Source organism: Chrysemys picta, chromosome 19 (assembly GCF_011386835.1).
Source record: "Chrysemys picta bellii isolate R12L10 chromosome 19, ASM1138683v2, whole genome shotgun sequence".
Taxonomy (NCBI): domain Eukaryota; kingdom Metazoa; phylum Chordata; order Testudines; family Emydidae; genus Chrysemys; species Chrysemys picta.
Window position 1 is genome coordinate 7,853,661 of NC_088809.1, and position 20,652 is coordinate 7,874,312.

A 20,652-nucleotide genomic window follows, 5' to 3' on the forward strand; every position below is an offset into this window, starting at 1 on the left:
AAAATTCCAAACTGTTCCTATTTGCCATCTTCCAGGTATAAAGACCATAAAAAATTATGGCATAAACATCACTAGATTAACGTAATAGTACATACTATGGGACACACAGCTGCTTAAGTTGCTCAGTGGTCTAGTGCTGGTTGTACTTCTTAGACTTTTAGAAACCACATATGAATATCTAACTCAGACCTCTTTCCTGCTACAGAAGCTAAACTGAGCTTCATGCAGTTTTTTTGCAATAAATCCTTAAAAAAAATAAAACGCTGGCTGCAATGCGTGGACATTAATGATCCCATGACAGTGACTAGGAATTTTACCCAGGACCATGAGCTAAAAGTTTTCCTCCTGTTACTCTTATCCTCTAGCATGCACCACAGCAATTGGTTCACTGACAGTTACAATTTAGTAATGTTATTATGGGGAAGTGGTGGTAACCCTTCTATTTAAGATTGCCAAACACTTCCCATTATAATTTTTATCTCCAACTGGCATCTGTTGGTATTTTTTTGAGAGTTCTAAGGTCCTCTATGACTTTTAGTAGGGACTTGAAATTATTGCACTGGGGAAATCTTTTAGATGATAGGAGATGTATGAATTCAGACAGATTAGATTTCAGAACAAGACACCAATTTCTACATAATTCCTATTAAATGTATTGTTTTACAGGCACCATACAACAGACGTGTGAAAAGTAACGCAATCTGAGCCTAGCTTGGAAATAAGCAGGAATCTGAAGTGACCGTTGATCAGTTTTTATTTTGTCTTACTTTACAAAATTTGTATCTTAGAAAATGGCTACAGACTTCAACAGAACAATCAGCAGTAGCCTACAGTAGATAATTTATGCATGGCTGGGATCCATTTACAAAATGGATTAACGGTGACAAAGCCTCAAGGAGGTGGAACTTAGTGCGAGTGTATTGCAGCAGAGCTATCCAATAACAAGGACAGTCACATCTGAAAGGATTATCCTTGTAAAGAAGCAGCCACTACTGCACTATTAGAACTATATGATAAGGAAACAGTGTACGAACAGAGTGGGTTTAACAAGTGAAGAGGGAGCAGAATGAAGGGGAGAGGGGGTGTTCCTTTTCTTATGTAACAAATCAAAGGAACGTCTGCATAGTTGTTCTGCAAAGGATATATGAACAGACTGAAGAATCTTTGTCTTAGAACTCTCCTGAAGATCCCGTTTATTCTATTTTGATGTTTAAGATTACCCCTACAATAAAGCTTCAATGGTGTTTTTACAATTGTTTGATATGCTTCTACTGCTGCGAGTGATGCCACACATCTATTTCAAATCGATTTATATGGAGAGAAAAAAAAGTAAATATAGTTTTAAGACTGGGTCTTTAAAGTCTATCCTGTACACAAAATGAACAGAAGCAATGTGCTTAAGGAAATCTTCAACAGCTATCCTTACCCAGCACAATAATAAAGCTTTTGTGCTCTGATCTTACATATCTGACCCCCTTAGCCATAACTTTAGAAAATATTCGAAGGGTGGTTTTATACCTCAATCTAGAATAAACAGTGTTCTCAAGAAACGATAATGAACCACATAATACTTGTAACCCAAGCAGACGCTATTTGTGAGCGATTGCTCAGATGCTTGGCGTGTTTCATTACAGGAGCATGCTCTTGCACTTCTATAAGAAGTACTCTGATGACTTCCTCCACCACTGTTCCATTAAGAATTTTGTGTTAACACTAAATATATATAAAAAAGGGAAGAAATGTTGGCAGTGAGTGATCACAGTCTCTTTCCCCAATCCTTTGCTGCCATCCTACATTTTCCATGTCTAAGATTCGGATAGGTGGTAGTTTCAAACTCAGTTTGTCATGTGGCAGGATCACTCATACAATGTAGTCAACTTTCTGGACCAGTCTGTAATTGAGAGTCTTTTTTTGCTTCCTTGGGTTTCTTTTCCTTAATACTTTTCTGGATAATTTTCCTAAGAGAAAGAACAACAAATTAGAGATTAATGCATCTAAGCATATTTATGTTAGAAAGATGAACCACGTATCCGAACCACTCATTAGCCTCCCATTACAGATGTCTTTTTGCCTACTTACATCGCAGACTTTAACATTCAGTGCACTTAATATAAAACAAGCATCTAACAGCAACAATCTTCAGATGTATTTATCTCTAATGCAGTACTGGGCCTTTGTGACCAAAGATAGTCAACTGTGCCAGATCCCCATGTACACAAACAGGGACTCAAATTAGACCAATAAATCAGTTTTCACATGGTCCTAAAATAGGGGATGAGTTTATACCATCATCATTTAAACATTCATCATTTGTAGTAACCCAGTGTACCATCCAGCAATCTTCTTTTGCCTCTTCAAATGAGCAATAGTTTCTCTTCATCTTATGTCACACTGAGACGTGCGTCTCTGCCAGTCAAGCCCAAGCCCTTGGAAATCTGTTCCACTGGCCCAGAGAGAGAGAGATTTTCTAGGCCTTCTTGACTGCAGAGGTTAAGCCACCGTGAACTGTGACTACAGGTTTGTTATTTAATATTTCATATTTTTAAAAAACTTCCAGGAAGAGGAGTGGATTGGCTCGGGTGATTGACAGTTGTCTGGAGAGCTGTACTTCAAGGTCACAGGTTCAAATTCAACCCAGCTTCATAATGAGCTAAATTGCTACCATCCAATAGTTGTTTGGTGGCACGAAGAGTCACCACCATAAATTGGCATCCTTACTAGCAGTCTCAGCAGAGAGGCCAAGGACTGAATTGGCTACTGAGATTGGACCAGCGGTGAGCCATCTAGTTCAGGTATGAAGCACACTGACAGGGCAACATGGGGAAGCTTGCACTGCTGGTGCCATTGCTGAACCTACGTTGTGGATAACATATCTAGAGCTGTCAACTGAGCTATCCATGTAAACAGCAAATTCACATACAATTTTCTCTTTTTTTAAAAATCTGAAGTTCACTCTCTCCCTGTAGGTAAATAAAAACAGATTATCCCTCAGGCCCTTTAGAAAGAAACTATGGTACATACTTTTTTTTCTTGGCTTTTTCTAATAAGTACTGAGGAGTGGTACGAATGTGCTCCCTTTCCAATGGTTTCTTAATCAGCTTCTTCTTTTGTTTGCTGAATATGGCATTTAAGAAAATAAGATTAAGGCTCTGTTAAAGGCAAGTGCAACATCTGAAATAAACATACTAGGTACTTACAATACCTGCAGATCCTCCAAAAAATAATTCCCAACTACTAATGCAAATTTTGTACAGCTGGTTTATTCCAAGGATTTAACAATTCAGCCAGCTCTCTCTTTTGGAGTTTCCCCTCCTTTATCCTTGTCTCAGAGTGGCTGCCTTCCTTTGGACAATTAAGCCCATCTTTATTTTAAATAGGTTTTAAAAATATTATGCATTGCTGAAACACATGTGGAAGATGGTATATATAAACAGATTTCTAGCTTTGTGTTAAAAGTGGTCAGACCTACATGAAAAAAAAAGATACAAGTAGTGTTTTTTTTTAATAAAACACACTGAAAATTTCAGCAAACATCCAGAAACAATCTTAGCAGCTGTCACACAAATCACAAGGAGAACTTAGCAGTATTAGAGGCTGGCAGTCCTCTAGGATTTTATGCTCATTAGGGTTCTGATCCTGCAATGAGTGCCACCTATGCAAAACTCACAGCAGGACCAGGGATGCTAGCAGCAGATTCTTAGAAGCCTGAGGCTTCAAAGGGGATAACTGTTTTTCTAGAATTTAAGGCAAGTGTTTTCTTAAAAAAAGAAACTCTGGTAGCTATTTTTATTCCTAAAAGTGCAGCTGTAGATTTGCCCATGTAAACATGTAAAATAATCAGAAGGAAGAAAAACTAGAATCATATTCCCTTACAGCAAAACATGCCTTGTTTTGTTTCTAACTGGCCGATGGAATCATTCAGACTAAAAATGAAAATATCTGTATTTGGTTTGTTAACTTCAAACTACTAAAGAAGTTAATTTTTGGAAGTCTCGTCCTGCTTTTATCCACACAACACGTCATTTAATTATGTTTACTAATGTGTTTTGCTCACATCTGTTCAATGCACCTGGTGCTACAAACAAGAAGCCAACATCAAACTTCACCCCCCCCCATTTTAACTACCCTTCATAAAAATGTCAAATTCTGACAATACGTATGAAGAAAAGTTGAAAGCACCCGCACAGAGAGAGCAATATCTAACAGATTGCTTGCAACTCTCCTAATCTCAAATGTGTCACAAATCACAAGGAGAACTAAAGCAACCTTACCTTTGCAGTTTGTGGAAGGTTTTTATATAGTCTGGCACAGGACAGCCAGCCTGCTGGATAACGTTGGCTACACTGGAAGAGAGAAGGGGGGAAATATCAAATAAAGTTCTGAATTCCTGAGTAGATATATAGTTATTTAACGCAGAACAGCTATTTCTAGGAAGCGGTTAGGTTACTTCTCATCTGCAATGAAAAAAAATGAGCTAGGGAAGTTTGAAGCAGAAAGAGAAAACAGTAACAATCAAATGATATGGATGAAAACAAACACTCAAGTTCACTGGCTTGTAATGAACTGAAACTAAAATTCCATTAGTATAGTAACTATGGTAGGTAAATGACTGGAGTAATGAGAACCCAAAAAGGAACGTTTTGCCAAAGACTTAATTCACAAGCATCAGTAGGCTAAGGGATGAGACTAGGATTGTAGGTTCAAAACCACTGCAGAATGCAGAAGCTTTTTGAAAAAACTAAATCAGCAGTTTTGTTTGATAGTGCAAGGAAGAGACTTAGGAGGACCAAAAAAATAGCACCCACAGCTATGTAGCAGACCAGGTCAATTGCATTGGCCTTACTGCTATTAAAAAGTCACACATTCACCAATTCCACTAATGTGCCCTGATAGTTCACTGTATGCTTATAAACCGTGCTGTTAATATAATCAGCCCCTTGTATTACCATTATTGGGTTTGAGTGCAGCAAGTGCGAGGACACTGAATTCACTATCAGTGCATTCACAAAACGCGTCAAGGTTAAGCTTCCCACACTAAAGGGTAATTTGGTGACAGATCACCTTGCAGGTCCAAATATGGAAAGCTGACACTGAAACTTCACACATAAGTAGTTTTATATACTTTGGGGTGGGTACAAAAGTATGAAAATGTTATGCTGGGGTGAGGACTTTAATACCAAACACACAACCATTTGGTAATTGTTTGTCCTGAGAAAGAATCCTGCAACGTGGGAGTGAAACTTAAGGAGCATCACTGTCACATTTCCCAATTTACCTTCGTAATAAAGGTTTATCATCTTCAGTAAAAAAAGTAACTGCTTTTCCTGTGTGTCCTGCTCTTCCAGTACGACCTGTCAAAGACCAATAAAGTTAAGAGTTTTTACTTTAATACTTTCCAGCAGCTTAATGAAGAAGTAATTCTTCCTCCCTATCACCAAGTGCAGTTTGCCAATATATGACTTAGTAGTTTTCACTTAGTGATGTAGTTCGTAGTGAGTAAGAGTAATAAGTTACAACTACGAAGGATATAAAAAACACTTTACAAAAAAGAATTAAGGATCATAAAACCTCTGGGAGAGTAGGCAAGAAACCCAGTTTTACAGATGGACGAATGGAGGCATGAAGTAGGTTAAAATGATGTGGCAAAGTCAGTGTCAGAGTTGGGGTAATCCAGGAGGCTAGATGCCAAGATTTCTACTCTAAACACCAGACAACACTCTCCATTCAAAAGCTAACACAGACAGAGAACGAGTCCACACATCCTGCTTTGTCAAAAAACACTTACTCACCTATCCTGTGGATGTATTCCACGGCACTGGTTGGGAAGTCATAGTTAATGACCATATTCACTCCTTTGAAGTCAATCCCTCGTGCTAGCAAGGCTGTGCAGATGAGCACCCAAATCTTCCCAGCTCTGAAACTGTGTACTATATTATCTCTCTGGTGAAACACAAATTGTGCAAGTGACCGACTAATTAGCAGCTTGAGAACGGAAGAGGTATCGATATCTGCCAACATTATACTCAACAGTAAGTCCAATTCCCACCCTCCCTCCAAACAGAAGACTCCACAGTCATGACACAAGACCACTTGTCCCACTTAACTACCGCAGATAGATGTTCTAGTTTTTACACGACAGCATGTACAATCTGCTTTCTGAACAGTTTCTGTCCAAGACAACGATATTTACGGACTCCTACCTGTTGCTGTGTTTTGTCTGCATGGATGACATCCACATTGATCCCTTCATAAATGAGCTCATGGAAGAGCTCTTTAGCCCTTTCAATGGACTGCACAAAAACAAGGACAGGAGGAGTGAATCCCTGCAAGAGAACAAGCTTGTGTAAGGTTTCTGCTTACAAGTCCTTTTCCCATCTCAGTTCAACTTCAGTATTGTGCAGCCATAGATTTAATCAGCCTGCATAGTTTACATTTCAGACGGTGATTTTTGACTGATAAAACTCTCCTGAGGCCTGGATTAAGCAGATTCTGACTTAGATGAATTACACCTGTGCTTTGGGATGAGGACTAAATTTGCCTCATAGAAAGCAACCATCTGTTTTTCAATCTAGAACAGAGGTGAGCAAACTACGGCCTGCGGGCCACATCTGGCCCGCAAGACCCTCCTGCCCAGTCCCTAAGCTCCTGGTCTGCGAGGTTAGCCCCCAGCCCCTCCCCTGTTGTGCCCCCCTCCCCCGCAGCCAGCACAAGGGTCTGGGTGGCGGGCTGTGAGCTCCCGAGGCAGCACAGCTGCAGTGCCCGGCCCGACCTGGTGCCCTGTGCTGCGTGGCTGGTTACAGTCGGGCGGCATGACTGCCTGTCCTGGGGCAGCCACGCCGCCAGCCACCGGTGCTCCAGGCAGCACGGTAAGGGGACAGGGAGTGGGGGGGCTGGGAGGGTTGGATAGAGGGCGGGGGGGGGGGTCAGGAGGCAGGAGAGGGGGGGTTGGATGGGGCAGCGGGGGGGGGGGGGGCAGTTAGGGCAGGGGGTCCGGGGGCAGTCAGGGACAGAGAGAAAGGGGGGTTGGATGGGGCAGGGGTCCCGGGGGGGCTGTCAGAGGGTGAGAAGGGGGGGGTTAGATAGGGGGCGGGGGCCAGGCCACGCGTGGCTGTTTGGGGAGGCACAGCCTCCCCTAACCGGCCTGCCATACAATTTCAGAAACCCGATGCAACCCTCAGGCCAAAAAGTTTGCCCGCCCCGATCTAGAAGAAAGATCGAGCAGCTATATGACTACAAAACAACAAAAATACATTTTCAAGTAAAATTTAGTTTACAATGAACTGTAGAAATTCTGTCTCTATTTTACTTGAATGTGGGTTAAAAAACAGACCAAAATATACACTCGCTCTTTTTCCAATGCAGCACATGGTGCACCACAGCAGAGTTAGTAAGTTAATAAGCAAGGAGGAAGGTGCTCTGTCACCCATAACTACCTTTTTAACTAGATCTCTCATTGCCAGTAGTTTTCCTGTCTCTGAGCCAACAAACAAGAGCTCTTGATCTACTGTCTCCGCTGCAGAGTTTCTGAAACAAAAATCAAATCACACAGAAATAAGTCATTGTTAGTGTCTTACAGGTATAAGACGTTTACTACTGAAAAAAGAAATACTTCACATCTTGCAGTAATTTCTCCAATATACCCTCCTCCGCAAGGTAATGCTCCCTTCTCTCAGCAATTAAATACTCAAAGCAGAACAGTACCTTCCCCTGTTGCACAAAAAGGACCCATACATGCATAATAGTGCCCCGCAGATCTGATCGTTGAGATGGCTGAAACTGCGGCAGCTGAGGTGAACAGCTGAGGAATATACAACTAAATGGAGAGGAGATGCAAGTAGTTCTCTGCCTACGTAGGGGCCAACAGCTGGCTGAACGAGACAGGAGATCCCACAAGAAAGAAGCCCAAGTCAATACCTGCACACTTACCTTGCTCCAACAGACACCAAAATGACATTGTCCAGGTTGAGTTTGCACCATTGCTCTACATCGAATGCAAAGGTTGCACTGAACAAGGCTCTTTTGACAACATGGGACGTGCATGCCAGGAAGATGGAGGCTAACTGGTCTCTGAACCCCGACTTCCCATCTTCAAATAGTTTGTCTGACTCATCAACCACCAACCATTCAACTCTAGGAAAAACAAGATTTTTTGTTCAATAGTAGCAGCTTATACGGGAGAAAAATACAAGTCCTGAAAGTACATAATAGGTTTAAATTTTGTACATGCATAGATCTAGCACTTGTTCAGAGATTCTGACAGGAAGAAAGTCACTAGCAAAAACAAACTTAAAAAAACCCCTCTTCATACCTTGTCAAGTCTATGACTGGAGGATCTTGTTTCAGCAAATAAATTAGTCTGTTTGGAGTAGTCACTAGTATATCTATAGAAAAAGCAAAACAATGTTAAAGAGAAGCAGGAGGGGGAAAAAGCATGTTGAAATAGATACGCAGCATGGTCTGAGCACAGACCTTGGACTCAAGAGCACTAATCCCTGACCTGACACTGATTTGCTGAGAGGCCTTGGGCAAGTCACTTCATCTCCCTGTGTTTCTGATTACCACATCTGTAAAAATGGAGCTGTTCATTTTTATTCATTTACTTTAAACATAAGGGTGTTGTGAGGATTTGTTAGCATCCAGAGTTATATAAAAGTTAAGTCTTGTTAAGTAGATATAATTCACAATGTGCGGTGGATAAGATTCTGATGGCAGAGCCCAATGATTCTGCATTAATAAGCCACCACAAAATACTGAAGTGGTTGCCACTCTCTGCTTTCCATAACCAAACTCAGCTACATGCCTGTATTCCAACAATGAATGAATGACACAGCACAGTTAGTTATCAGAGTGCTTATTTTCTCCTCACCACCCCAAGGTGCTTTTCCAGTATTCAAGTGGCATTTGTTTTGTACAGCAGAGGTAGCTCTCCCCTTTTTAATTTCTGGAGCTATTTCTCCTCCACCTCTTTTAACGGCTTGATTCCAAGGATATTGTATTCACAGAAGCAAGTGACTACAGGACTTGGATGGCACTTACTGACCTGTTTAAATCATACATCACTTAAAACTTGTGTTCTAGGTTTCAAAGGCTTCAGAGAATCCCTATGCATCATTAGAATGATTACCAAATTTCTGAGATGATTTGGGCCCAAACTTCTTGGTTGCTTCAGTTGCTTTATGGATCATATGTATTCTGAATCCAGTCCCCTCAGACAGCTTTACTAGCTCTCGGTGGGTCTGAAATATACAACAATACATAGCGGGGTAGCTTTTGGAACAACAACAAAGACATACAAACCTACACAGAGTGCAATACATACGCGGTTTCAAAAACCACTCAGATTTCAGATTGTCTCGGGGGAAAAAAAGACAACAACTTTTAAATTGAAGTATTTTTAACATCACAAAACTCAGGCTTCCAACCTGAATTATTCACTTGCACAAAATTCTCCCCACAGGTCTGCATGCCACAGTTTGACTATTACTGGCTGCTCTCACTACATATACAAAACTACCACTGACGTAAAATGGAACCCCACAAACAAAGAAGAAATTGATTACTTGAGTTAAGATTAAGACTCAAAAGGATGTTTTTGCCTCAAATACAGAAAATAAGGTAGCACTAACATCTCCTGTGCTTATCTGCTGAAGCATAACTGTTAAAAGTCGTAATGGAATTTTAAAACAAGATCCAGGAGTCTTGAGTCCCAGTCTCCTGTTCTAACCATGTCTTTACATTTCATAATACCCCACAGCGTAGTAGGCATAGAAGACAGACATTTCTTTAAACATTCTTTCATATACACTTGAATTTTATCAGTTAAGTCTGAGGGTAGGAAAGAAAAATAGGTCCACCAAGCTTCTGTTTTTCTGAACCAGAATAATGGGAGTACTTACAAATACAGTGCATAATTATTTTATGACAACTTAAAAAAAAAAAATCGCTACCTGACTAGCAAGTTCTCGGGTAGGCGATATGATCAGAGCTCTAAATCCTTTATTCATAGGTTGTTTCAGATGTGTTAAAATAGGAATGCTAAAAGCCAAAGTCTTTCCTGATCCAGTGGGAGCTGAAGCCAGAAGTTCCCGACCCTATGAATATAAAACAGGAAAAAGCTGAACATTTACATTTCGTGTTTTTTATTAAATGCAAAAAGCTGCATTAACAAAAAAACCCAAAACAAAACAAAAATCAGGAAATGCAGAAGTTAAGCTTCTCACACTGTGTTACCTCAACCATACTGCACCTACTGCAAGTTGAGGTTATATTTAAACTGCCTTCCTAGCAATAGAAAATACTGATTTTGAGGAAGTTAAGATATAGATGTTTCCACTAGTTATACCATCACAAGATTTGAGTATGAACTACAGTACTATGTTTACTCTATTTTAAAATAACATTTTTATGTCCCCAATGGGAACTCTCTGTCCGAGTCATACCATCTCATGTATATCAAAGTGTAAGACAAGGAGACTTACATGAAGCATGACTGGAATGGCTTGCATCTGAATTGGCGTAGGGACCTGGAAGCCAGCAGCTTGAATATTCTGCATTATTTTAGACTGGATTTTATATTCTGCTTGAAGCTGCTCAAATGTGGCAATTGGTTCGGGGAGATCTGTTCCTTGGATACTAATCTTGTGTTTATTTCTGAAATGGTTTATCTAGAAGGCAAAAATTTAAAAGTTACGCAACATGTCAGAAAATAATAGCAGCCACTTTGTTCTTCAATAATACAATTTCAGATATGAGGCTTAATCAATTTAACACCTTTACGAAGGTAGTATTTTACAGATGTGAAAATGTGACGAACAAGTTCACACAGGGAGAGCTGACATCAGAACTGAAAGTAGGACCCAAGTCTCCCGATTCCCATTCCTGTTCTCTTAACAGCCACACCAGGATGCCTCCCCAAAAAGCCCCATAAATGCTCTAAATAGTTTTCAAACTTAATGCTTTTAAAACCATTTCCTAGAAGAAAATTACAGAACAGTCACAACCTTTACAGCTTTATTGTCAGCATTTAAGTTTCTCCATTAACAGCTGCTATACTACAGATAAAGACACTGATCCTGCAAAGACTTATTCGTGTGCTTAAATTTACACATAGGAATACAGTAGAACTGACCAGTCAACCACCCACCTCATGTGGAACAGGAAGTACACGATCAGGTAGCAGCAGACACACACACACAAAGGTAAATACAATACTGTGTTAAACGTAAACTACTAAAAAATAAAGAGAACGCAGCATTTTTCTTCTGCATAGTAACATTTCAAAGCTGTATTAAGTCAATATTCAGTGGTAAACTTTTGAAAGAACAACCATAATGTTTTGTTCAGAGTTAGGAACATTTCAGAGTTACGAATAACCTCCATTCCCGAGGTGTTCATAACTCTGAGGTTCTACTGTAGTCCACTATTTATGTGCATTAACTTAAGCACTTCAACAAGTCTTTGTACAGAATCATAGCTAGAGTTATTAACTGACCCTAGATTAAGTTCCTTTTTGTGACACTAGTAAGTTATGCACATCTGGATCAATTTTCCAATTCTTTTGTCACACTATACTGACTTCATCACAAAAGACGACACAGCAAATGACTGAAGCTTCCAGATGATATGCTCATACAAGTGAGCACACAACTATCTTTAGCTACATTTAAATAAGCAAGCCTCACCTTTTGCTGTCTGAGTTGTTCCAGTTTCTCTGCAGTGGGTTTCTTTTCCCCCTTTTCTCTTGTATCTTTAATCTTTGTTTCCAAAGAGGACATCCACAATATCCCATCATGTTCCATGTCAGAACTGACTGAAACAGGTTCTAAAAGTTTCAATGAATGTGCATTATTAAAAAAAAAAATCAAGTAAAAGAATAATGTAGTAAGAGGAATTGACATTAGGAGCTTGATTTTAAGACCAATGAAGTCAATGGTAATGTTCCCACTGACTCCAATGGTTGCAGAATCAGCCTTTGTTCTGCATTCTGGAAAGATTATTTCATTAGCCCTGAACTCAGCCAGCCAAAAAATCTCTCCAGTCTCTTCTGGCCAAGAACATAGCGGGTAACTTCCACAGATTTTTATCATAAAATAATTTACAGACAAATTAATTTGCATTTGTATCAGCATCTATTATTCATTTATTTACACCCTAAAAGTGCTAGGTACTTTAAGGGCATGTAAGATGATAAAGATGCTTGCCCCCACCCCTACCACCAAAAGTTTGTAATCTAAAAAGAAAAAAAGCACCTGAAAGTTATGGAAAAGTGATACAAGAAGAGCTGAACTCCAGAAGGATAATTTATTCAATAAATAATGCCTTCACTTACATTATTTTACTACAATTATTCCATGCCATATTTGTTAAATAAATGAATTGACAATTTGTTTTCAATATTCAATCATGCTAGATACAAGATATCAAAAGAGCAGTGGTGGTGATATTATGCAATTTCATGACTTACACCAGGAGCCCTTTGCCCATATACTGGTAGTCCTATACTGTTAAAATGCTCCTGGCATAGATGCAATTATTTACTGGCAAAACTGAGGTTTGTACCAACATAGTAAAACTGCCCCCACAATGCAAACAAGTTATACTGGTAAAAGTGCAGTACTGCCATATAACTGTGTCTATCCTAGGGGCATCTGCTGGCACAGCTATACCAGTCAGGGCTCTCACCTCTTCACACCCAACAGACGTAGCTATAGTAGCAACAGTCTATCACATGACCTGGCTTTCCTGTTTTATCATTAAGTAAGATAGCATATAAAGACGTGTTTTTTCCATGGAGTTATTACTTCTCCTACCTATAGACTCCAATATGGTTTGCATCCAGATATAATCATAATTACAGTCTAGAAGACCTAACTGAAAATCACCCTACACCTCCAACCTAACTACTAAACTAAACAGAGAAGAATACTGCCAGTCGCAACCATGAGCATAGCCCCCTGGCAGAATTCAGATAAGACATCATGGCCTTGTGTACAGTAGAGTTAAAGCAGGACAACATCCCTAGAGCTGAGGCAGTTGTCCTAGTACAAGTGTGCTCATACTGGCATAACTTAGTCCCATACAAGGAAGGGAATAAGCTAAACCCATATAAGGCACCTTTATTCCAGCATAACTGCATCCACTCCCAAAAGCAACATAGTTATACTGGAACAAAATTGTTGTAGATCAGGCTTTGAGAGACCAGCAATTAGCTAATTTAGATGGAAGAATTCTGCAGCATCCTGGCACCTCTCTCTTTTCTTTTTTTAAAAACAGAGTGGGACTATCTGGACAGTTTTATCAGAGTTCAGTATTACTAAAATACAAAGACATCAGTGAGCAACTTATTTTTAAATTAATCTTAGTGAGAAATTTAACTCAGAAAGCAAGGAATTAAGAAAACTGTTGTTTTAAAAACAACAAACCTTAGGAAAATTACCCTTTGCATAGCAGATATTTAAAACAATGACAAGAATCAAGTACTAGTCTTTTAGAGCTTGTATTCCTTCACAAGAGTTTCATGGCATTTGTTATAACCCAATTTATTAGTGTTAGAAATTTCTTTTGCTTGGTAATTCCTACACTTGTTCATACAAGTCAGATTTGTTAGTGAAGTCCAGTTTCTGTTATGTAAGCAATTGGAGCACATTCTCTTGTACAGAAGAGAAAAATCTCACTACCTTGGGTCTTTCTCTTCCTTTTCTTCCCTTCAAAGTTCCCTGTGTCTTGTTTTCTCTTCCTTGCAGTCCCTGCATTAAGCCTCTCTTCAGAATCATCTGCTTTCTCATCCATGTGCGATTCAAGTCGCTGTATTTTAGCTTTGGATTTCTTGGAGCCATTTGTTCCCAGGCCATTTTCAGAAATACTTGGAAGCTTTGTATCTTTGCTTCCAAAAAAGTCAAGACTCTCTGGAGAGTCAAATTCAGCGTCTCTCACTTTTACCACCTGAAATTTAAAGAAACAAACAAACAAAGAAAGAACTCAACCGATTGAATGAACTGTTCCAATATCAATGAAAAGTGCATTGCACTGACTAGTCTAACAAACACCAAAGCGGGCCAGAACCAGGAACCGAGGAAGGCAGATCATCCAGCAAGGGCGGGGGGCCAGAACCAGAATCTGGGCGGGGGAACCATGAGGGCCAGAGACAGAAGCGGGCAGGCATCAGGACCAGCCACCGAGCAATACCAGGGGCCAGGACTGGGCATCCAGCTAGAGACCCGGCCCCGGAGATCGGGCCGAGACTCAGGGCCAGAACCAGGGACCGGGAAATCGACCAAGAAGCCAGCACCAGCCCATCACGCCAGAGCCGGGGCAGGGGGGCCAGAACCACGGGACCCGGCCCCGGGACGGGCGGAACCAGGCAGCGGCCGCGGCCCCGGGGCGGGCGGTACCTTGAAGCGCCGGGCGTCCTGACTGAAGCGCTTCAGATCGAACCTGGCGCCAGCCCCCAGCTTCCGGAAGAGCCCGTAGGCATCCATCTTTGCCCGGCATGCACCGCGGCGGCGAGGCGCTTCCCAGCATGCTCTGCGCGGCACATGGGCCGGAACGCGGCGCTACCCGGCATGCTCTGCGGCTGAGAGCTGCCCTTTGCTCCGCAAAGATGGGTCCGGGAGGAGAAAATCGTCACTTCCGGCTAGATCAAAGGCCAGAAGCTCCCTTCCCCCCAGGGCACATGTCAGCTACGGGTCCCTCGCAGCCCCGTCCGCGTGGCTTTGCCCGGCTGCTCCCAGGGTGACGTGCTGATGTCATGGCAACACACTGCAATGTGACGTGAGGCGGTCACAGCATCACATGATCACAGTGCAACGTAACGGCATCCTAGCAACACGCTGCATGGCAGCGTTGTGTCACGGTGACACGTGACCACATTACAGCGTCACGGGATGGTGCGATACCCCCTACATGATGTAATGCTGTCATTTCTTTATTTAGCGTTTGCACGTTCGCCCAGCCATAGGGTCTTGAGTGGCCAAGTGGAGGTCTCGGGGCGCACCACTGACTTTGGGTGGCGGGCACACCTGGACAGTGTGTATCATTGTTAACTCTGGTCTGTGCTGCAGCTACAGCTTGGACTGTGTAGTCCTGGAGATTGTATCGAAATGGTGTGTAATGGTGCCCTTGCGATACAAGCTAGTGCATCATGATTCCCAGTCATTATATCAAGCCGAAGTGACATCACATCACTTTGCTGCGATCAGCGTGCAGTGCTCCTGTATCAAAATGTAACCCGTGTGCCTTAAAAATATCATTACATCAGGACATAACTGTCTCCCTATGAACTTTTTGAAATAAGATGTTATTGCACAACTTGAAAAATGCACTTGTCCACTAGTTGGTGAAAAGAGGGACCTGGTAAGTAAAGTGCTACAACAAGGTGTGCGGCAAGAGAATTTAACCATATGGCGTTAAACCAAATTGCATCAAAAAAAAAATGTCAAAAGGTTATTTCACAGTGTAACAGTAAGTGATACGGTTGTTGCAAAACATCACCATATTGCAACAAAACGTTATTTTGACAACAGAGCTGTCTTAACACGATGCCGTTGTAACAAGATGTCATTATACTGTGCCAAATGATTGTATAAAAATGTCTTCATTGCGGCAGTATGATATTGTTGCATTAAAATGACACCATCTTGAATCAAATGATGTTCTGCTGAAACATTAAATCACATCAGATCAAATTGTCATGTAGGTGGGATGGTGATACCTGTAAAAGCCTCCATGAATGAAATTAATTCCCCCAAACTACAGTAACTCTGACTTTCACTATATGATATCTTTTGCATCTGGAGTCTCTTTAACTGACGGATAATCTTTGTGAAGTTTCATTATTTAAAAAAACAGTAGTAATCACTAAGCCTCTTTTAAAAATGTCACTTCAAGTCATTAGGGGGACTCATGCATACTTGATTCCCAATGACCTTTTGCCATATATAAATATTAGTACCACATGGTGGCACTATGGGTGCCTGTGAAACAGGATTGCATCCTTCTATACTGCTGCTTCTAGGGTTTGGCCCAGCAAATGCTTACATTCTATTATTCCTTCCTTCAGGAAAACGCTCTCATAGATTAGGACATGCCCAGTCGAGATCTAATAGATGAATTTTTTATTAAAATGATTGCAAACAAACAAAAAATAACCAAACCAAACCCAACATTTGGAACTAACAAGATGTTTGCTGATCATCACTCTTCACTCTGCTTGTATGTTATATTCCTTCCTCCTTAACCCTATGTTTGTCTTGTCTAGACCGCAAGTTCTTCAGGGCAGAGAATGTCTCTTATTTTATGTTTGGACAGGGTCTACTACATTGGCGCCCTGATCTCAGTTGGGATCCTTATGCAGTACTGTAATTCTACTGTTAGTACTAACAATGATTATATATGTTTTATTATCAATTATTCATTTAGGCTAAATAATATACATCAGATAATTAAGTTTCTTTCTGCCCAGGTATGCTTATTTTTTCTCTGGGAAGCAATGCCTTAAATGTACATCGCAGTATTTAATTTATGATGTGATTCTTGGAGCTGTTGTTTGCAGACCAGTGAGCTAGCCAGATGTTATGCTGGGATCCTACTCTTGAGGCTTGTGAGTGTAAAAGAAGCTTTTTGCATCCTTCTTCTCCACAACCCCTGGTGCCCCTTCAAAGCAGAGGGCAGGATCCAGGCCTGTACCCAATCTCTTGGCATGTTTGCAAACTGAACATATGTGTCATAGCATCCAATGGTGGAAGAGCAATACTGTACAAACAATTTGAGAAAACAATGAGTTTAGCTCCTGATGCTATTTTCTCCATCATACATATTTTTAGTCACTTATGTCAGATTATTAAACAAATCCGAAATACCAAATGCAGCATCCAAGTCATAAAACTGTTCAACATCTTTATGGGGGCTCACTTCAGCATTTTGTTCTTTTGTATATCCCTGATGGCAAGTTAATTACACTACTGTTTCACCTAATTTTAAAGGAGCACCTCATTTAAATAGAAGGACAAAAGCGCCTGTAACAACTTTTTGTTCACACATGTCAGCATCTTCCTGATTTACAGTATAATTAGCTGGTTGCAAAGAACTGATAGGCCAACCCCTCTCCTATCAATCACTTTACAAGGAAGTTTGGATCGTCAGCTCTACTGGGAAGGAACACTCTGCATTATAGGGTATGTTGACAGTTTGAGCTAAGCGGTTGATTCCCAACTCAAGAAGATATATTTGCACATGGAGCTAGTGTGCAAAAATTAGACTGTAACTGCAGCAGCGTGAGCTGTGGGAGAGGCTACCTGCCCAGAGTATGTATCTATCTGAGACCCTAGGCACAAAGTTGGGGTGGCTAGCCCATCCCACCTCTCATGCTGCTGCAGCTACACTAGGTCTAATGCACTAGTTTGATGAGAGTTATCGTGAGTGTATCACTTTGAGTTGGGAATCACACTCTCAACTCCAACTGTAGATGTAGACTTAGAAATGTAAAACTGAGTTACAAAGTTTCAGATAAAAGAAGAACAGGAGTACTTGTGGCACCTTAGAGACTAACAAATTTATTAGAGCATAAGCTTTCGTGGACTACAGCCCACTTCTTCGAAAGAAGAATGCATCCGAAGAAGTGGGCTGTAGTCCACGAAAGCTTATGCTCTAATAAATTTGTTAGTCTCTAAGGTGCCACAAGTACTCCTGTTCTTCTTTTTGCGGATACAGACTAACACGGCTGTTACTCTGAAAAAAGTTTCAGATACTTTCCCACAGGGTGGACTGAGAATTTATTACTATGTTGCCTTGTTTGTGTTGTCTGTGTCATCTCTCCTAGCATCTCATCTGCTGGCCTGATCCAAAACCCATTGAAGTCATTGAAAGATTCCAAAGTGATTACAAAGGGATTTGGATCAGTCCTCTATTTAAGGGTCATCCTATAGAGATTTCCTTTTGAGTTTAGGCCCTAGTACAGCAAAGTGCTTAAACACGTATTAACGTTAAGTGACTCTGAAGTTAAAGTTAAGCACGTGCTTATGTACATTATTTAGTGCTTACTACTGTAAGTACAGCTATATTGGATTCAGTCTCATACATCTCATCTGGTACCATGCTTAAACAAGAAAATGTTAGAGGCCAGTACAGAGTACAAATAGGCCATTTGAAGCAGAGCTGTGCAGGCCCATCAAAGTACTTTCCATAGATAAAGATCAACATTTAATTTAATTCATGCATTTATTCATTATAACAAACTTCAGAACCTTAACATTAAAGTTACATCTGCTAAAACTTTATAGCAGATCAAATGATACAGTTTTTGTCCTAGTGTTCTTGATGGTAAAACAAACAACATTCCAATTAAGCAACATTTTAATATCAACATCCCCAAAGTTATTTTCTGCAATAAAATTCTCACGGGCCAATTGTTTATATTGCCAACATCTGAGAAATCTAGGCAATACAGGCAACTGGAATATTTAAGTTACTTTTCTTCTGTAATGTTCACTGTTTTAATTACAAGCTTTGAGATGAAAAATTACATCAATTCAATCCTCCCTACAGTCCATATCTGTCTGATTTATGGCACTCTTTTCCCACCAACCTTTTGACTTTCCAGCATGCAAGTGGAAGTATTTGTGCCGTCCCAGGGACTTCATACAATGTGCAAAACAATTTTGCTTGTGCTCTTCATTTGTATTGCAGCACTAATTCATTTTTTTCCACAGTAAACAAAGACAGTTCAGAAGAGAGAAACTCCGAACAATATCATTAGGGTCATTAACCAGAGTTCACTTGCCTAATCTTCATTAAGATGTAATGACTAATGGCTGGTTGGGAGGGTATGGGGAAGAATGCTGAAGAATTTGTGTAACAAAGAACTATAAATCATCTCAAATACACTACAAACATCCATCACTTACCCAAGAGATCCTGTCAGTGGAGTCAAGAGTGAGGAAATGGGAAATGATCTCTTCATCAATTGGTTTGCAGGCCCTTTTGTAACACAAACAAGTAGTGCTAAATACTAATGTGGGAGCATTGTGTAGTCGTTATAGCAGTAGCCTGGCAGTCAGGAGTTTTGGAATCTATACCTAGTTGAAACTCTGCAACTGTCTTAGTGTGTGACCATGGGCAAATCACTTAGCCACTCCATGCCTCCGTTTCCCTTATATGTATCGAATTTACTTATCTCAGAGGACTCTTTAGAGGCTTTTCATTAGTGTATTTTAGTGCTTTGAGATCCTCAAATGCACAGTATTTTATAAGTGCAAAGTATTTTAATTGTATATATCATACAAATACTGATTGTCTCGGAAGGTAATGGCATTACAATACTGCCTGCAAAAATATTTCCTGAGATTGTGTTAGGCAGTATTGCCCAAAGCCTTCCTTACTCAGGGATTAATTTTACATTGGTAGTGCACACAAAACTCCCATTGAAGTCAATGGAAGTTTGGTCAGAGTGAGTGGGACAATAGGATTTGGCCCAATAAGATCAGAAAATATTTATGAAATTAAAAAAAACGAGACAAGTCTAGTATAAGTTTATCACATCCCTGTACAAGCACTGAGATCCAGGAAGTGAAACTGACCAAGCTACTTCCATAGTTCCTTATCTAAGTTGAATAAAGTGGAAAGAGCGAACCAACCTACAAGTGGTAAAACCCAAATTTAGATTTGTGAAATGTATTCAGCTTTTGCACCTTAAGAACAATTATTGCACTGAAAACAAGGGATAATTAAATCTCATGCTTCAGAACATAAACTGATCACTTGTGGGCAGGGCCGGATTAACTCTCCTGTGGGCCCGGGGCTCTTAGATTTTGTGGGGCCCCCGTATACAAGTCTTTTTCCTAATTTAAAACAAAATGATCACAATGATGGCATCGAGGCTATTAACGCTATACTAAACTTGCCTTTTAATTAATATGAAGCCATTCTGTGGTTACATTTCAGTCTTAAAACATATAGAATATAGTTAAATTAATTCAAAATAGCCTACTTCTTACCTTAGAACAGCTGTTATATTAGTTCCCTTCTGGGAGGGATTTTGGGTGCAGGAGGGGGCTCCAGGCTGGAGCAATGTTGGGGTGCAGGAGAGGGTGAGGGGTGCGGGCTCTGGGAGGGAGTTTGGTGCAGGAGGGGATTCTGACCTGGGGCAGGGGGTTGGGGTGCAGGAGGGGGTGTGAGGTGTAGGCTCCAGCCAGGAGGCGCTTATGAAAGGCAGCTCCCGCCCAGCGGCACAGCAGGGCTCAGGCAGGCAGCCTGCCCGCCTGCCGTGGCCCCACGCTGGGGACAGCGTGTTCCCAGCCAATGGGAGCTGCAGGGACAGTGCTTGGGGCAGGGGCAGCGCAGGGAGCTTCCTCCCCCCGCCGGGGGCCGCAGAGACGTGCCAGCAGCCGGCTGCTTCCGGAAGCAGTGCGGGGCCACGGCATGCAGGCAGCCTGCTTGAGCCCTGCTGCACCGGGCCCCCCCTTAGCCCAGGGCTGCAGCCTCTAAAGCCCCTGCGTTAATCCGGCCCTGCTTGTGGGGTGTGTTCCCCTATGCAACGCACTGCACAATTGGCCAAATGCATTACAAGGCTGATTTGTTAGCTTCTGAAGCCTCAGGCATTAGTTATTATTATTATTTAACATTTATACTATGGTAGCACCCAAAGGCCTTAATCAGGAT

At 41.1% G+C, this 20,652-nt stretch overlaps 1 protein-coding gene across 1 annotated transcript; it reads right to left on the reverse strand.

Moving 5' to 3' along the window:
- Window positions 1-736: 736 nt before the first annotated feature.
- On the reverse strand, window positions 737-14,808 carry DDX52 (DExD-box helicase 52). The gene is made up of 15 exons (XM_005298837.5): window positions 14,391-14,808; window positions 13,677-13,941; window positions 11,682-11,821; window positions 10,479-10,664; window positions 9,948-10,091; window positions 9,125-9,236; window positions 8,309-8,381; window positions 7,927-8,130; window positions 7,434-7,524; window positions 6,201-6,323; window positions 5,790-5,940; window positions 5,276-5,351; window positions 4,272-4,343; window positions 3,022-3,114; window positions 737-1,958 (listed from the first exon to the last, which is right to left on the reverse strand). Exons 1-15 carry the CDS (start codon window positions 14,475-14,477, stop codon window positions 1,874-1,876), a joined length of 1,902 nt encoding a protein of 633 aa, XP_005298894.2. The 5' UTR covers window positions 14,478-14,808; the 3' UTR covers window positions 737-1,873.
- Between the last annotated feature and the right edge of the window lie 5,844 nt (window positions 14,809-20,652).